At 38.1% G+C, this 16,276-nt stretch overlaps 1 protein-coding gene across 6 annotated transcripts in view; it reads right to left on the bottom strand.

Annotated features, from left to right (window-relative positions):
- The window catches only part of LOC145985091 (putative RNA-binding protein EEED8.10), an 83,584-nt gene that overhangs the window by 14,494 nt on the left and 52,814 nt on the right, over positions 1-16,276 (bottom strand). For 5 of the 6 annotated variants that reach the window (XM_083118683.1, XM_083118681.1, XM_083118686.1 and 2 more), the window contains 2 exons: positions 12,429-12,627; positions 7,657-7,793 (listed from right to left, as the gene is read on the bottom strand). In XM_083118683.1, the coding sequence (XP_082974809.1) occupies positions 7,657-7,793; positions 12,429-12,627 (336 nt within the window). Of the gene's footprint in view, positions 1-7,656; positions 7,794-12,428; positions 12,628-16,276 lie in introns of those variants that run through there. The other variant, XM_083118685.1, reaches the window with a different exon arrangement.

Below are 16,276 nucleotides of genomic sequence, written 5' to 3'. Positions count from 1 at the left end.
ACAGTAAAAATTGGGATTCCCATATAAAAAGGATAGATTGGGTATTGAGCAAATTAGGAAATGCAGGATTAACAGTAAAACTAGAGAAATGTTCTTTTGTCAGAAAGAAAGTTAAATTTTTAGGACATGTTATCTCTGGTGGAGAAATTAAGGTATGTACAGACAAGGAAGAAGCGATAAGACTTTTCCCTAAGCCAATTACGAAGAGACAATTACAGAGATTTCTCGGAATGTGTAATTGGAGAAGCAAGTTTATTAGGGATTTTGCACAAAAGGCAAGACCATTGTATGAGCTATTAAAGAAAAATAACAAGTGGAACTGGTGAGAAGAAGAAGATAAAGCTTTCGGTGTACTGAAGATCGATCTCATATCATCACCTGCCATAAGCCAACCGAATTTCGAGAAAACATTTTGCTTGAGAAACGATGCATCTAATATAGAAAGACTCAATATGCTGACCAAGGCAGAAATTTATTTTATTATAAAACATAAACTAAACGTAACGTTTCAACCGTCTAGCAAGGTCTTCTTCAGACTCTGCACAAAGTACAAATGTAACAAGGTACAAAAACAGGATGATATATATACACAAAAATTACTCCCCTCCAGACTATTAGAAAGTTGTTCTGGAACATTCTAGCAGGTGGCTTTCCCTTGTCAACTGTACTTTCACCTGGAAGGCTAAACATTTTCTTCCATCGGGAATGTGGTTGGACTCTTTTATCTCACACTCTTTTTCCTTCATTCTTCTTCTTTCTTCTCTCCTCTTTCTCTCTTGTCCTTTCCTCTCTTTCTAACACCTTCTTCCATTCTTTGTTAATCTTCAGTCCCCCATTCCAGTTCATTATGTCTTCTTCACCTTTCTTCTCTATTTCCTTGGCCTCCTCCTATTTTCTCACTAGTATTCTCTTCTCCCTTCTTATCTGCTTAGCCTCATTCCACTCTATGTCATGTCCTGTTTCTCTCGTGTGTTTAAATATTGCATTTCTCTCTCTCTTAATTCGTACATCATCCCTATGTTGTTTCAACCTGTCTTTCAGCCTCTTTTTCGTTTCTCCTATGTACACACTCTGACATTCTTTACATTTCAGTTCGTAGATAATCTTCCTCTTCCTCTTCTGTTTTTCTTTTTCTTGTTTGCATTCTTCGCTATTCTTAAGATGCTTCTCCCTCCCTTCCTGTAAGTTGTAATGCCCGCTTTCCTACGCACTTTGCATATCTTTTCTGTGGTCTTCCCCATACTCCTTATTCCAAACCACCTCTCTTTTGCTTTCTCTTCCTCTTTTTCTTTCTCTTCAAATTCTCCCTTGCCACTTTTCTTCCTTCTTCTGTTTATGTCCAGTCTATCGTCCTTCTCATAGCCATTCTTTTCCAGCTGTTTCCATAGGCTATTTATTTTGCCTTCTTTTTCACATTCTTTTGTGCATAGTTTCTTGATTCTGTCCTCTATATTCTTTATAAAATTTATTTTTGTCACCTCACTTACATCACTTCCTTTGTGGCAGAATACCACTGCTGCACACTTCTTTTGATGCCAAGTGGTTTCAATTTCTTGTTCTCTCTTCCTTTTCATCAATATATCTAGGTAGCTTATCTTGTCTTCTTCTTCTATTTTGAGTTCCAATAATATCCCTCTTTCTTCATCTTGTATTTCTTTGGCAAATATTTCGGGCTGCCTCTTCGTTACCTTCCATACGCCAAAACAATCATCCACATATCTGCAAAACAGATTCATTTTGTCACCTCCTTTTTCTATTGCTAGAATGTTCCAGAACAACTTTCTAATAGTCTGGAGGGGAGTAATTTTTGTGTATATATATCGTCCTGTTTTTGTACCTTGTTACATTTGTACTTGGTGCAGAGTCTGAAGAAGACCTTGATAGAAGGTTGAAACGTTACGTTTAGTTTGTGTTTTATAATAAAATAAATTTCTGCCTTGGTCAGCATATTGAGTTTTTCATATCATGGAAACAAGGCTTAATGGTGTTATAATCTAATATACGACTAGGAGCGTATCTATTCCAGAAGGATGGGAATGGAGAAGACCAAGTCATCCAGTATGCCAGCCATTCTCTTAAGACTTTTGAGAAATCCTATACTATAAGTGAACTCGAATGCCTAGCCATCTTATTTAGAATACAAAAGTTCTCACCATACCTCAAAGGAAGGAGATTTAAGGTATTCAGCGATCACAAAAGCTTGATCTGGCTGAATTAGGCAAAGCAGTGGAATCCTAGACTTACCAGATGGGCCTTGTTAATACAAGAATATAGTTTTGAAGTAATTGATATAAAGGGCAGAGATAACCAAATTGCCGATGCATTAAGCAGAGCTCCAATAAGACCCCAACAAGAACCAGAAGAGATAATCAAATTATCCATAAATGTTATTGTGGAAGAAGAAATTAAGAATATAGTAAAAGAAGAGTGGATAAAAGAGTTGAAAGAGGATGAAGAACTTAGTACTATGTTCAAAATATTGAAAGGAGAAACCGTTGTTGGAGAAAGGAAGATGAGAACAGCTAGAATCAAAGGGAGTTACAGAATTATAGAAGGCATGATTTTTAAGGTGAATGCTGAAAATATACACCAACTAAGGCTATGTGTACCCAAAACAATGATCTACAAGATTTTAACAACAGTACATGAATCCGGACATTTTGGGACAGACAAAACTTTGAGACTGGCACGTCGTTTCTATTTTTGGAAGACTCTCAAAAAGGATGTTGTGGACCATGTTAGAAACTGTGTGGTGTGCATGCAGACTAAGCCAGCTAAATGGAAATTAAAAAAGGAAGAACTACACGTTATAGCTCACAGGCCATTGGATTTAATATCTATAGACTTAATTGGACCACTGCTGAGATCAAAAGGATTCCAATACATCCTTACATGTGTGGATATAAGTAGTAAATTTGTAATGTGTTACAACATAAGAAAGGCAACAGCAAAAGAGATAGTTAATTGCTTCAAAGACTATTTCACTAAACACTATGGAATCCTAGAAAGATATTAACATATAATGGTACACAGTTTGTATCAGAGTATTTCATAGACTATATGCAATTCCAAGGAGTGAAAGTAATAAATGTAACGCAATATCACCCCAGCTCGAATCCCATAGAACGATACAATGGAGAGATAGTCAGATTGTTAAGAACATACTGCCATGATAACCATACACGATGGTCAACGGTTGTTAATAAAATAACTAGGTTATTAAATAATGTGTTGTCAGAAGGAACAGGAAAAAGCCCTGCTGAATTATTTCTGGGATACACGGAGGAACCATATGTGTTTGAAGAATTGGAGTGGCCAGATATGATGGAGTGAAAGAGCAAAATGAAGAAAATAATATCAGAGCTGTATAAAAAGAGAAACAGAAGAAAGACAAAGGATGAGAATAAGGTTAAGAAAATAGATATCAAGAAAGGAGATTTGGTGTTTTGTTGCTTCTAGTCAACCCTAGGTGACAGGAATCACTGAGCATTAAAAAGGATTGTCAGAAAGAAGCATAGAACTACAGCAGCAAAAGTGACAGCAGAACTCAATGAACATCTTGCAGAACCTGTTTTTACAAAAACAGTCCGACTAGAGCTTCATAAATATGGACCTGTGGTGACTGGGAAAAGGTAATATGGTCAGAAGAGTTGTCTTTCTCATTGTTTCCGGCAATGAGGTGTGTGTATTTGTGGTGAATGGCTAAAGAGGTGTACTTTACAGACTTCCTGCATCCTATCCTCAGACATGGAGGTGGGTATGTGATGGTTTGGGCTGTGATCTCCTCAGGGCCGGCTCTACCGTACGTGCAACACATGCATTTGCACGAGGTGGCAAGCTCAAGGGGTCGAAAAAATGTATGAAAAATGGAAGCTGCATTATTAGAGGCAGTTTGGTCTTCTTGGGATGGAGAAAATTCACATTAAATCCATTTGCATATGCAGTACAAAGCAGAAACGGATAAGAAAAGCAAAGAGTAACTGCGAAAGAAAGCGGTACCGAAAGTATATATTAGTTGTCCTCTTACAAAAGCAGCTATTATTGTTTTGTCTGTGAAAATGGTAAGCAATGTCTACTGTGCATGTGCGGTGCCAAGTTAAAAAGCTATCTATTGTTTGATTGCATGCCAGTCCTCCACTCCCACCCCCTGTTATCGAGGTTTGAGTTAAACTGACGTGTTACATTCAGTAGTCGGAAATAGAGCTGCATTGTTCTTTGACGTGTTGACTGCGAAAGGTGGTGATGTTAGGTATTGCCGAATCTCGCAAGATGAAAATTTTAACACATGAGGAACACCGAGACATTGATGCCACTGAGTTATACATTGAACTGAAGGTACTTTCCCACTTAATAGAAGTTGATTCGCCTCCACTTGAAGTGTTGCGCTACATTATTGACAATTGTTTCGCTCCAAATGTAGCCGTAGCTTTGAGAATACTGCTTACTCTGCCGGTAACAGTTGCAAGTGGCGAACGTAGTTTTTCGAAACTGAAGCTCATTAAAACTTATTTACGTTCCACAATGGGCGAATCGTGGTTGCCATGATCTCAATTGAACATGAAATTGGTCAAAAATTAGACTATGGTTCTGTTTAAATTTTTTAATTTGAATTTAAAATTTTGGGTGTGTCAGCACTTAGGCTATTTTGCACCCATCACATTATACCGGGGCCAGCCCCTTACCATTACAAATAACAACCCTAACGTTGCAAAACTTAAAATCTTAAAATATTCTGACTTCTGTTAAAAGCTGAGGCTGTAAACGAGCACTCAGCACACACAAGGACAAAAAACAGGACAACACACACAAAATTATACTAGCCATAGTGCAGTGTCACCAGCCTCGTTTGTCTGCAAAATGCAGTCCAGGTCACTGTGTGGAAGTGACATTGACTTTTTGGCACCTACGTGGAAGGTACCCCTTACACCCCACTATGATTCTGTTATTCGCAACTTTGCAAATATGTATAAAAGCTAGAAAAGTTCATTTGTACAAAGTGAAGGTACAAAGTGAATAGTGTAATCATGAAGAAATTGTGGTATACGAGGCATACATAATTGTACATAGTGATGAAGTGAAGATGTGTTACTTCATGTACAACTTTCTGGAAAATATACATAATTATATACAGTATAAAATAGTCATGAAGAAATAGTGAAACAAAACAGGAGTGCTGAGAGTTCTACACGTCGGCAGAAACTATGGTGAGTAAATGCAACAGATATTTTATTATTATTAGGCTTAAATATATATTATTTTTTTATTTATGAATAACTTATCTTCTCACATTATGTATTCTTTCATTTTATGATGTTAAAAATTAGTTATACCATGTGAAATTGCCACGGATAACAAGCTTAGTTGTTCACACATTACGATTTGTTTGTACATAATGTGGTGTGGGGGTGGCAAGAAGTAAAATTGCACAGGCCGGCAAAATTCCTAGGGCCGGGGCTGGATCTCCTGGTATTATTTTGGCCACATCATTCCTCTGCAACATAAAATTACAGTCAGTAACTATGTAGACATGTTGTTCCGCAACAAGAATGCAATCTTTCAAGATGATAATGCACCTATTCGCACCACAAGAGCTGTTCAATCTTGGTTTATGGAACATGAAGATAACTTCAACATCTTTCCTGGCCAGCGCAATAACCAGACCTCAACATTACTGAACAACTGTGGTCGGTTTTAGAGAATTGAATAAGACTTAGATTTCCTCAACTCTCATCTCTGCAGCAACTGCACGATGTGCTTTTGGAAGAATGGTACAATATTCCACTGGAGACTTTTCAAGGCTTGTACGACTCGATTCCACGATGAATCCAAACTGTCCTAAAGGCTAAAAGTGGTCCCCCACTATGGGTACTATGTAACTTTTTCAAGTGTTTCCATTAATCTGTCCACCTCCTATGTGTATATAAATGCATACTGAATGAAAGAAAAATAGTACCAGAAGGGCTATAAAGCAAATGAGAAGGAAATACTAAACACTCAACAGACCCTGGACTTCAATTTTTGCAGCCACAGCAGCCCAAATAGCACTTCCACTTTAAATAACAGATGGTGCAAACAAAAGTAAGTGTTCAACTTACAAAGTTGCCAGGTCCAAAGTGAAGGTACAGTTGGCTCCATAGGCGTGCACACGGGGGGGGGGGGCAAGGGGGGCAGTTGCCCCCTAATCACGAACGTTCGCAGATTTATTTCCACGAAGGGTCAAGCAAGGCATTTTTCCATGGGACATATTAGCCGGATAATAGTTTTGCCCCGTCAAGAAACACCACTTCAATTTGAAATTATCACATAATAATAAATGTAAATTACTATGAATGAAATCAAAAATTATATGTGTAAAATATATACTTTTAGGTTGACATTCATTTTCGAAGGGGAAGGTGTGGCCATTGCCCTCTCCTTCCAGATGTTCCATGCCCCTTTATTATTATACTCATACTTTCACTTAGAAATTTAGTGTAGAGGAATCTTATTGCTGTTATTAAACAATATCATACTCTTAAAGAAAATTAAGTATTTTTAAGCCGATGAAAGTTCAAATCAACTTCTACAGGGGAAGGGGGTTCAGTGGTGCAACCATAAGGGGGCAGGGGGGCATTGCCTTTCCCAACATTGGGCGGAAATGAATTCTAGGAGGGCAAAGCTTGAAGTAAAATAATGCAAGACTAGAAGAATGTTAGAGTAGCAGGACAAAAGGATACTGAAGATAGAATTAGTTTTCACGTCTTACTTGCATTAGTTCTTCCAGACAGCACAGTGGGGCAATTGCCACCTCGACTTCAAATTTTCGTACAAATAAAAATTCATTTTGTAAAATTTTCTTGCTCACTTTGCTCGCAATATCTGCTTTTCTTACAGTCTTGTCAAGTTCAGAGCAGTAGTAGTTCAGGGGCTGCGAGAGTTGTCTCTCTACACCGAACGATCTGAATGAGAAAAATTGTAAATGAGAATACCATGGCGTCCCATGAAATTTATTGCACGCTATTGAATCAATACTGTTTTCAATTTATATAAATTTGGATTGATAAAATTTTCTTGCTCGCTTCGCTCGCAATTTCCTTTTTTTCTGAAATGCATTGTGAATTACCAGAAGGACAAGTAAAAACAACTAAGTACTTCAGACAGTTGCTCTTATAACAGTTTTGTTTGGATGAAAAGGAGCATGTACGTTTCAAAGACAATTTACATCATTTTTTCATCAATGGAATAAAAACTAAAACAGTGAGATAAAATGAGATTATTATTTCCTCACTGAACTTTCATCATGGCTTTTGCCTACCCTAATCGGAGGGTCTGCGCATGCCTATGGTTGATTCTGGTTGATTTGGTTTATTTAATTGCTTTTGCTAATCACACAGATGAGTATGAGTGATGATATGGTGAAATTCATGAATCGACGTTCACAAATAACACCCATGCCCATGCTGGGATTCAAACCCAAGACACCTGGCATCGAAGCATGCTAAGATATTCACTCTGCCATGGAGGCTGGCAAAAAAGTGGTTCTCTCACCGGGCTTGTCGAAAACTAATGCTAGGATGAGATTGTGTATGGACACACAGAGGAGAAGGAAAAGGGTTTGGGAATGGTGATGATGGGTGGAGATGGGGTAGGAAAGTGTAACTTGCATGAACTGCTAACCTGAAACATGGAGTGCGAGCTTCACAGGTTTAGTCCTCATCTCCACAGAATTCAAAGCAACCCCAACTGTTTTCGAGCTAACGAAACGACAGTAACTGACGTCAAATGTGGTCAAATCAGGGCAAGAAGATATTAATCTGGAAAGAAGAAAACAGATAAAATATCTATCTCACATCAAATGAACCAAGTTTATTTTCCACAGCTTTAAAGGTTTATAGTCTGCCATCTTGAAATGCTTGGAATAATTTCACTCAAATGCAGCAATACAGAACTAAAATTGATTGATCAGGGTGGCCACTCTAGGACAGTGAAAAAATTCAAGTATAATTTCTGGTTTTCAAGGTGAACTTTCCAAAAATTCAATGGTACAAGCAGATGTTTTCTCTATTTCAACCTTAATATATTACTTCCTCTCACCACCCACACTGCTACACACACACAAATATATTAAAAATATAAACGATCTGTGTGATTCCAATGTATCCAAAAATTCTAATTCAATTAAATTAAATAGAATATATATACGAGGATTACTGCAAAAGTCAAGGCAACCATTTTTTCCACGATAATACGGATCAGGCAAGAAATTTTAAAATATACACTGGAGACCCCATCACATGCAATACATTGCATGTAATGCCACTAGATGGCAGTGGCTGCCAAGACATTGAACTGAGGGAAGTGGGAAGTCAGTGCACGTTAAACAGTCGTGCAGGATGAATGTGACCCGGCATGAACAGCATTCTTATATGAAAATTGCAGTTCTCCGTGGAAGGAATGCGAAAGAATGTCACATTGAGCTTGTGGAAGCTTTATGAAATGATGCTCTACCACACCAAACTGTTGCAAGGTGGACAGCAGCATTCGCGCGTGGAAGACAAGCAACGTTCAGGATGGCCTGTGACTGCAAGTATTTTGTATTTCTCTATATCCTGATACAGATCTCTATCTTGTTCAGAATTCATAAATTAAATGTTAGCATATATCATGACCTTTCAATTGTATATTTTACAATTTCTTGCCTGACCTGCATTATCGTGGAAAAAAAGTACACTTTTGCTGTAACCCTCGTATTTAAAATAATTAATTTAATGTGCGGAATTTACATTTGCCATTTCACAAACTTAGACTTGAAATACATCTACAAACACAAATCACAAATGTTATAAGATATACTAATCTAAAAAAAAAATGTTAATTGTATAAGAATTTCAAACTAAAAATTACCTAATCAACTTCAACATATTTATATCATATCTTGCAATAATCTTCCATCTGTCAAACAAATTGTTCTGCAAAGGACACTAACAAAGTAAACGGACTGAGAGAATTCTGTTTTATTTTTCATGCAGCTTTAATTTCCTTCCTTGATAAAAATAAAAGCTAAACTGTGAAAAACTTGTCTCTGGGCATTCACATATATGTATAAATTCAATGGGATTTGGATTAATAAAAGTTTAAATTTTTCACGTCTAAAAAGAATTCTTACAAAATTCCCGGAATTCAAGAAATTTCCAGTAAGTAGCCACCCTGTTGATTGATTTGCTGTATTTTAGTTCACTTTTCTGCCGCTCTTGGCTAATTGAAAACTCACTTTCCATAGTTATTAGGCTCCAAGTTTTGTTCTACAGTCATAAATATGTTTACAAACATGGCATTTGCTGCTTTCGACGAAGATTCGGAAGATTATGATTCATTGATTTGGTGTTTTAGGTCCACTTTATGCACAGTAATGCTAATTTGGACTGGACCTACAGTTTAAAGTGGGATCCGAACCACTACGTGCCTCCACCAGGTATTGAACCTGAGACCGCTTGATTACAAGGCGATGACGCTACCACTGCACCATCGGGGAGACTTGATTCGGAAGATTATTTGTTATGTTTAGAACAGTTGAGCATTGTTCAAAACTTCACTGATGATCAGATAGTTACTATACTCATGGCTTTCATAGGTGCAAGGGCTTTTAAAGTCTTGAAGAATGTTCTCCCACCAGATCTTGTGCAGAATCTATCGTATTCTTGTTTCAAGAATAGCCTTTTGTCACACTACAAACCTGTAAGAAACAAGTTTGTTGAACAATTCAAATTTCGATGTTGTGTGCAAGAGGAAACAGTTTCCGATTATGTTATCAGGTTGAAACAACAAGCTATACAATGTAATTACGGCAATTATCTGGATGAAGCTTTGGTTGAATGGATTGTGTTATATATTCGACCTGAAGTTACTAGAAGGAAGTTGCTTTCAGAACATTCATTACAAATGATTTTTTTTTTTTTAGAAAGAGACTCGGTTATTAATACATTCAGAAAATAAGAAGCCAGAGTCAACAGTTTTACGCACCTCGGCCCAATTTCCAAGAAGAACAGTGCAAGGGGACAAACCACAACAAAATACTTATAGTTGTTCACCTGCTCCAACGAGTCACAGAATGAAATATACTGCTTACAGCTATCCTAACTGTACATACAAACATAATTCCAAAGACAACTGTCCAGCCAAGGATTATGTTTGTTCATTCTGTAGGAAATGTGGTCACTGGCAGAAACGGTGTAGGAAGAGAGAGAAGTTTAAACAGAAACTCAAAAGTCATAACAACATAAAACAAACTACTGAACACAAAAATTTGCAGATGTCAACATCTCAAAGTTCACTTGTTGAGCAAACAACATGGTTACCTAGTGTTGTCTCATACAGTTGTGACTCTCACATCATCAGGTCAGCTTAATCTTCACATGACAAGCAACAACAGAACAGTTATCCGATATCCAAGATTCCAATGTTAAAGTATTTACTTATTAACGACAAGTTCATACAATGTCAGCTCACCACAGGATCTGCCTAACTCTATTCCAAGCAGATTCATTCAGGAATTGGTTCCCAACGACCCATATTAACTGCTCCACTATATAAAAAAAATATGGTGTAGGGGAACATGCTCTTTCAGTGGAGGGACAGGGTGAACTGGAACTTGCACACACTGGATCGACTTACTCACTTCCTGTTATTTTGTGCAAGGAACATCTAAATTATCCACTCATAGGTTGTTCCTGGTTGGATATCTTTACTCCAGATTGGAGGATGCTACTGTTACACTCAGAGTTGCCAAGTTCTATAGTAGTAATACCTACAAAGAATAAGCAACTTCAACACTCGCAGTTGAAATCTCAACAAGTCTTTACTTCTAGCACTGGTGGTGATGTATCAAAGCCAAACACCATACACAAGCCATTAAATGAAGATGCTACACCTACGATGGATACACTTAGCAGGTTACCATTCAACCAGTTGATGAGGAAACTTATCAATCCACACGTACAAAGGTCAAGAAAGGTCCAGGTAATAGGTGGCTGGAATCTAGATCCATAGGACAAAGAATTCACGTGGACCATTTCTTCATGACTAGGACGAACTTCCTTTTACTTGTGCATGCTTAAAGTTGCTGGGTAGATGTCTGGCCAGTATCGTCCTTAGATACACTGGAGACCATACACTGGATTCTTCCGTCATGATCAATCCTTTGAATTCCACAGCCAATAGTTTCCAACAATGCTCCAGCATTCAGCAGCCTCATGTTCTGTTCCTTTTGCCAACAGTTCGAGATTGAACACATCACAATTCCACTGTACCCCAGTCCTAGCAATGGACTTGCAGAGAGAAGATACATACATATTCATGGTGAAGACTGGCATGTTGAAGGTGTCACATGAACATCCAGATCTGACTTCCTTTTAATTTGATGCCAAGTTAGTAGAGTACCTGCTGTTTTTGAGGAATTCCCTGCTAGGGGAGGAACTTAGTCTTCCTGCAGCCTCAGTCCTAACATACACTCCAAGAACATGGTGGAGATGTATACGTGATGAACGTGATGATCCTGTCAGAGATGTTGAGAGGGCAGAGGCTCCTCCTTTCTCGAAACCTAGAAGCAACCACAACGAGGCTTATAAGACATTTTCGCCTGCTGAAACTGTATGGGTTCAATCGCCGAAATACTTGCTGCCCAACTTCAACCATACAGATATTGTAGAAAGGTTACACCTAACCTTTCTACAATAAACTGAACTCAGCCAATAAGAACACCAGGATCCAGAGTGAGTACAGCACCCAAGCTCTGCTCCATCATAGTCATATATTTAACCCTACATTGGTCTCCATTTTCACATTCCCTGATGATGAGAGCAATGTATGCACTCAAAATGTTGGAAAGCTAATGCTGATTTAACCTGGCTGGTAATCCAAGAATCTTGTTCGAATTACGATGCCAGGAAAGCTACAATTCCTATTTTCTCATCTACAGTCCACTGAAGGATGTGTTCAATGGAAGACAGCTCTAGCATGACAATGAGGTTCAGTTGACAGTGCATGAGTGGCTGTGCACCCATCTGAGAAAATTATTTTCCTGAGGTATCTACATGCTGGGTGAAGTGTATTGAACTATACAAGGTAACTATGTTCAACAGCGATAATATAATTATTTCAGTGTTTGTGATAAATTCTCTGCAAATAAAAAAAAAACATTTGTTTTCCATTGAATGCACCTTGTACACACAACATGCATGTCAAGTTGAAGCAATATGATTTAAGTCGCTAGCAGAAGAGATTTGTTTTTATTGTTTATGAAGCACACCGACTCATTTCATTGCAGAATATAATTACTTTTTATGTATTACTTTTCACAATTTAGCACATCTACTAAACCTATTACACATGTATTCAAATAAATGTAATGCATACGATTTATTCTAATGTAATATCTGAAGAAACATACATACCTGCTGCAACCAAAATCTGTGAAGTTGCATTTGCGGCAAGCCAGTTTCCTCAATATGCCCCGACTGGATAAATGTACAAGGCCTCTATCAGAAACTTCTTCCAAGTAGTTTGCAACAAGAACTACTAAATGTGGTAGTTTAGATAAGTGGTAAAAACCTCTGTCTGTTACACAAGTAGCAATCGACGACAACTGAAATCCTATAATAAAAATAATAAGGTCCACAAACACCAGATTAGGTTGATTCATTGATTTGGTGTATTTTACTTCGCTTTTATGCCACTTTTGGCTACACACATGATGAGGATGAATGATGATATGATTAAAGTGATGAAAGGATGCTCACACAGAACACACATGTCCAAGCTAGGATTTGATCCCTGAACGAAAGGTTTATCCAGCATTTTCTATCTGGAGGGGGGGAGTAAGTTCATGTTTAGAGGGATGTACGGTTATTTTTAGAGTCAAAGTGACCATAAATTGGGCCATTGTGAAAACTTTTAGGGGGTGTTAGGAAGTGTGTGGATAAATCACTGGCCGTGATCTCTGGCGTTGTAACGTGTTGTGCTAACCACTCCACCACAGAGATCACTAAATACACCAAATTTGAGGAGCCAAAAAAAGCTGACATATCTATATTAAAAACTAGGTACTAATTTACTATTCGTCAGACAGATTTCTTAATTTTTACAGAAGAAACTACTTACGATAATAAGTTCTTGTAGCATTGTCTAACATCTGGAAGGTATTTCGTGTGATGTGGGAATGTATCATAACGGAAATTCATGTTATTTGTTGAAAATTAATTCTCCGACGGACAATAGCCTTTGGCGCGTACACCTTCGTATATCATCACGCATCGTGATTGTGTTTTGTTCATATTCATTGGGTATCCACTATTTCGAACTGTCTGTGTTTGCAACGAAAGTTAGAAACATGATGTGTCGTACTGGGTGTGGATCCAGTGGATTTTTTTGATTTAATTGAACACTGGAACGTGAAGAAAGGAAAGGAATGTCGAGAATGTGGCAGTGAATGTAAGCTACTTGTTAGAAGGAATGGGCTGTGGGTATATGCCTAATATGACATGTCGTGGATGCGTGGTGAAATTCAGGTAAGTTTTCTGTGTCCTGGAAACGGATTTCTTCAAATTTGAAAGTTTGGGGTTCATTTGGGGGCAGGTGACTCCAGCCAATTTCTAACATGCCTTTAACAGAGACTCTATAGAGAAAGCCGGGTAGCCGGAGTGGAGGCGGGGCCATGGTAGCGGTAGGTCAATTACCCCAGGGGTGAAGCACGGAATCGGTGGGAAATTTGGACTCAAAAATTTCAAAGGAAAATATTTTTTTAGTTTAAATTTCCCACCAATTCCGGGACGGATAGCCCCAAAAACCATTCACGGATAGCGCCACGAAACATTACAATTTTCTTCGTAAAACAATGCGAAAAAGTTTTAAAAAAAAAATTAGATGAGATGAGCTTTGTTCATGGGTATTTCAAAACACAAGCACGACGCGCGATTATGTAGGAAGGTGTACGTGCCATATTGTGTGTCAGACAAGCGAAAAGACTACGAGAAAAAAGTACTCGTAATGTGAAAAATTGCAATTACTTTGATCAAAAAAATGTCAATACACCTTAGGGAATGTTCCACGAAGCAGATAGGTAAGTACGAATGTCAAAAATTGACGAAATGAAGAAGTTTATAGGTGTCCGACGGATAGTAAATTTTTACCAAAAACTATACAGCATCTACAGTGCATTCTGTAATTCATTTTTTTTTTTTTTTTGATAATGATGTAGGCTGTTAAGAATTTGACGTAGTAATTTATAAAACTCAAGTATATAAAACAAAATGCGAGTGTAAATATTTTCATAAAGCTAGACTAGTTGCAAAGGGCTTTACCCAAAGATATGTGATAGATTATAAATATTTGCAGCTATTGTCAAGAACTGAACAAGGTATGTTTACTCAAAAAGAGCTGCTATGGTTAAAAAATACATAATGTGTTGATTGAAATGAAATACAATCAATCAAAATGTGAACCTTGTAGCATATGTAAATTGCAAAATAATGATTATTGCTGTATGTAGATGATATTTAGTGAAATAGATGTGAGAAGCAAACTTTAACAAATGCATTGAAAGAAAATTTTGATGTAAAACTATTAGGACCTCTAAGACATGGTCTAGGAATGTAAGTTGATAGAAGAAACTACACGACGCACGGTTTTAGAAGCAATATCGGACGGAGCCACACAGAGGGTGTGCGTGGCGACCAGCCAATGGCAGGAGTGCAACGTTGTACAGTTGGGAAATTGCGGCACGCGAGTTAAACGCCGTGTTCTGAATTTTTCTTGCGCGCAAGAAGTTTTCATAAAACTCGCCACTTAAGGTTCATCATAAAATGGGGCAAGACATTTTGAACCTGACTGTCCAAGTCCCATGAATTTCCGTCGCCAGAATTATCGTTTCTCGAAGAAACATGGGAAACAACACGTCTCTACACACACACACACAATGACCCTTTTGTTTTCCTCCCGTGTTCCGTCTATTGTTTTTTCGTTGCCACCGTGTTGATCCCGATGAGTTGTTGTCTCTCGGTAAAACTATGGGTGTCAAATTTGGCAGAATATGCACAATGACCTTTCATTGTCTTGTGTGTTCACAAACATTGCGAGTCTGGGTCAGTTTTGAGTTCAGCGTTTTCATAACAAGGGCGGTGTAAGATAATTTTACTCGTACGGCATGAAGAACAGTTGTGAGAGGATTCAATACAGCCCTTATTGATTGATTTATTTTACTTCGCTTTTTCTGCTCCCACTTTTGGCTAATTTACGAAGATGGGGATGAGTGATGATATGATGAAATTGATGAATGGACACTCACAAATATCCATGCCCAGGTCTGGATTCAAACCCGGGACCTCTGGCGTCGTAGCGTGATGTGCAATACAGCCCTTATGCTCGATACTTGTGCAATAGTGTGTGTTGCGTGAGTGTTATTTAATAATGTCGCACCGGCGCCATTGTGGAGAGGTTAGCATATCGCTCTACGACGCCAGGAGTCCCGGGTTCGAATTCTGGCCTGGACATGGATGTTTATGAACTTTCATTATATCATCACTCATTCCAATCTTCGCAATTAACCAAAAGTGACAAAAGCAAAGTAAAATAAAGCAAATCAAATAAAATTAATAATGTCGCTCTCGAAACCTAGTACGTACCAGTAGTACAGGCACCAAGGATAAATACTCGTATTACATTCACAAGACAGAAATCTTAGTTTTAAAGCTTATTCTTACTTCAAGGAATTGGCGTTCGCAAGAATTGAGTGCTGAAACAGTGTTTTCTCAGAGTCGAGAACTTACGGCTAAAGCGTGTGGTGTATGTGTGCATACTGTGTTGCGCATTGTAAAACAGGGTAAAGTATCTACCACAGAAATCGGCAAACCCCTATTCAAATCTCCTGGGAAACATGCCAGAAAACAGAAACGAGAGCAATGATGATGACCTTGCAGTTCCCCTACAATAAATACGTACCTTCAAACTTCTTTCAGGTACGAGTTTCTCTTATATGCTGCAGTGATATGATATAATCCTGTGTAGAATTCTTCACTAATTTCATTGTACTCAAATATCAGGTGCATGCATTATACCCATAAAAAGCTGAATATTGGACACAGCGAATTATCTGTGTTTCCCTTCCGCCAGCAGTTGGTTTGGCAACAGCGCGACAGCACTGGCTGTGTATTGGCTGAACTCATGTTCCTTCTAAAAGTGTACGCCATATAAATACTCTAAATGTATCTCAGAACAAGTACACTAAACAATTACACAATTTGGTATG

Source organism: Lepisma saccharinum, chromosome 3 (assembly GCF_977018435.1).
Source record: "Lepisma saccharinum chromosome 3, izLepSacc3.1, whole genome shotgun sequence".
Taxonomy (NCBI): domain Eukaryota; kingdom Metazoa; phylum Arthropoda; class Insecta; order Zygentoma; family Lepismatidae; genus Lepisma; species Lepisma saccharinum.
The sequence above is the reverse complement of the archived record's forward strand: the minus strand, read 5'-3'. Positions and strand labels throughout refer to the sequence as shown.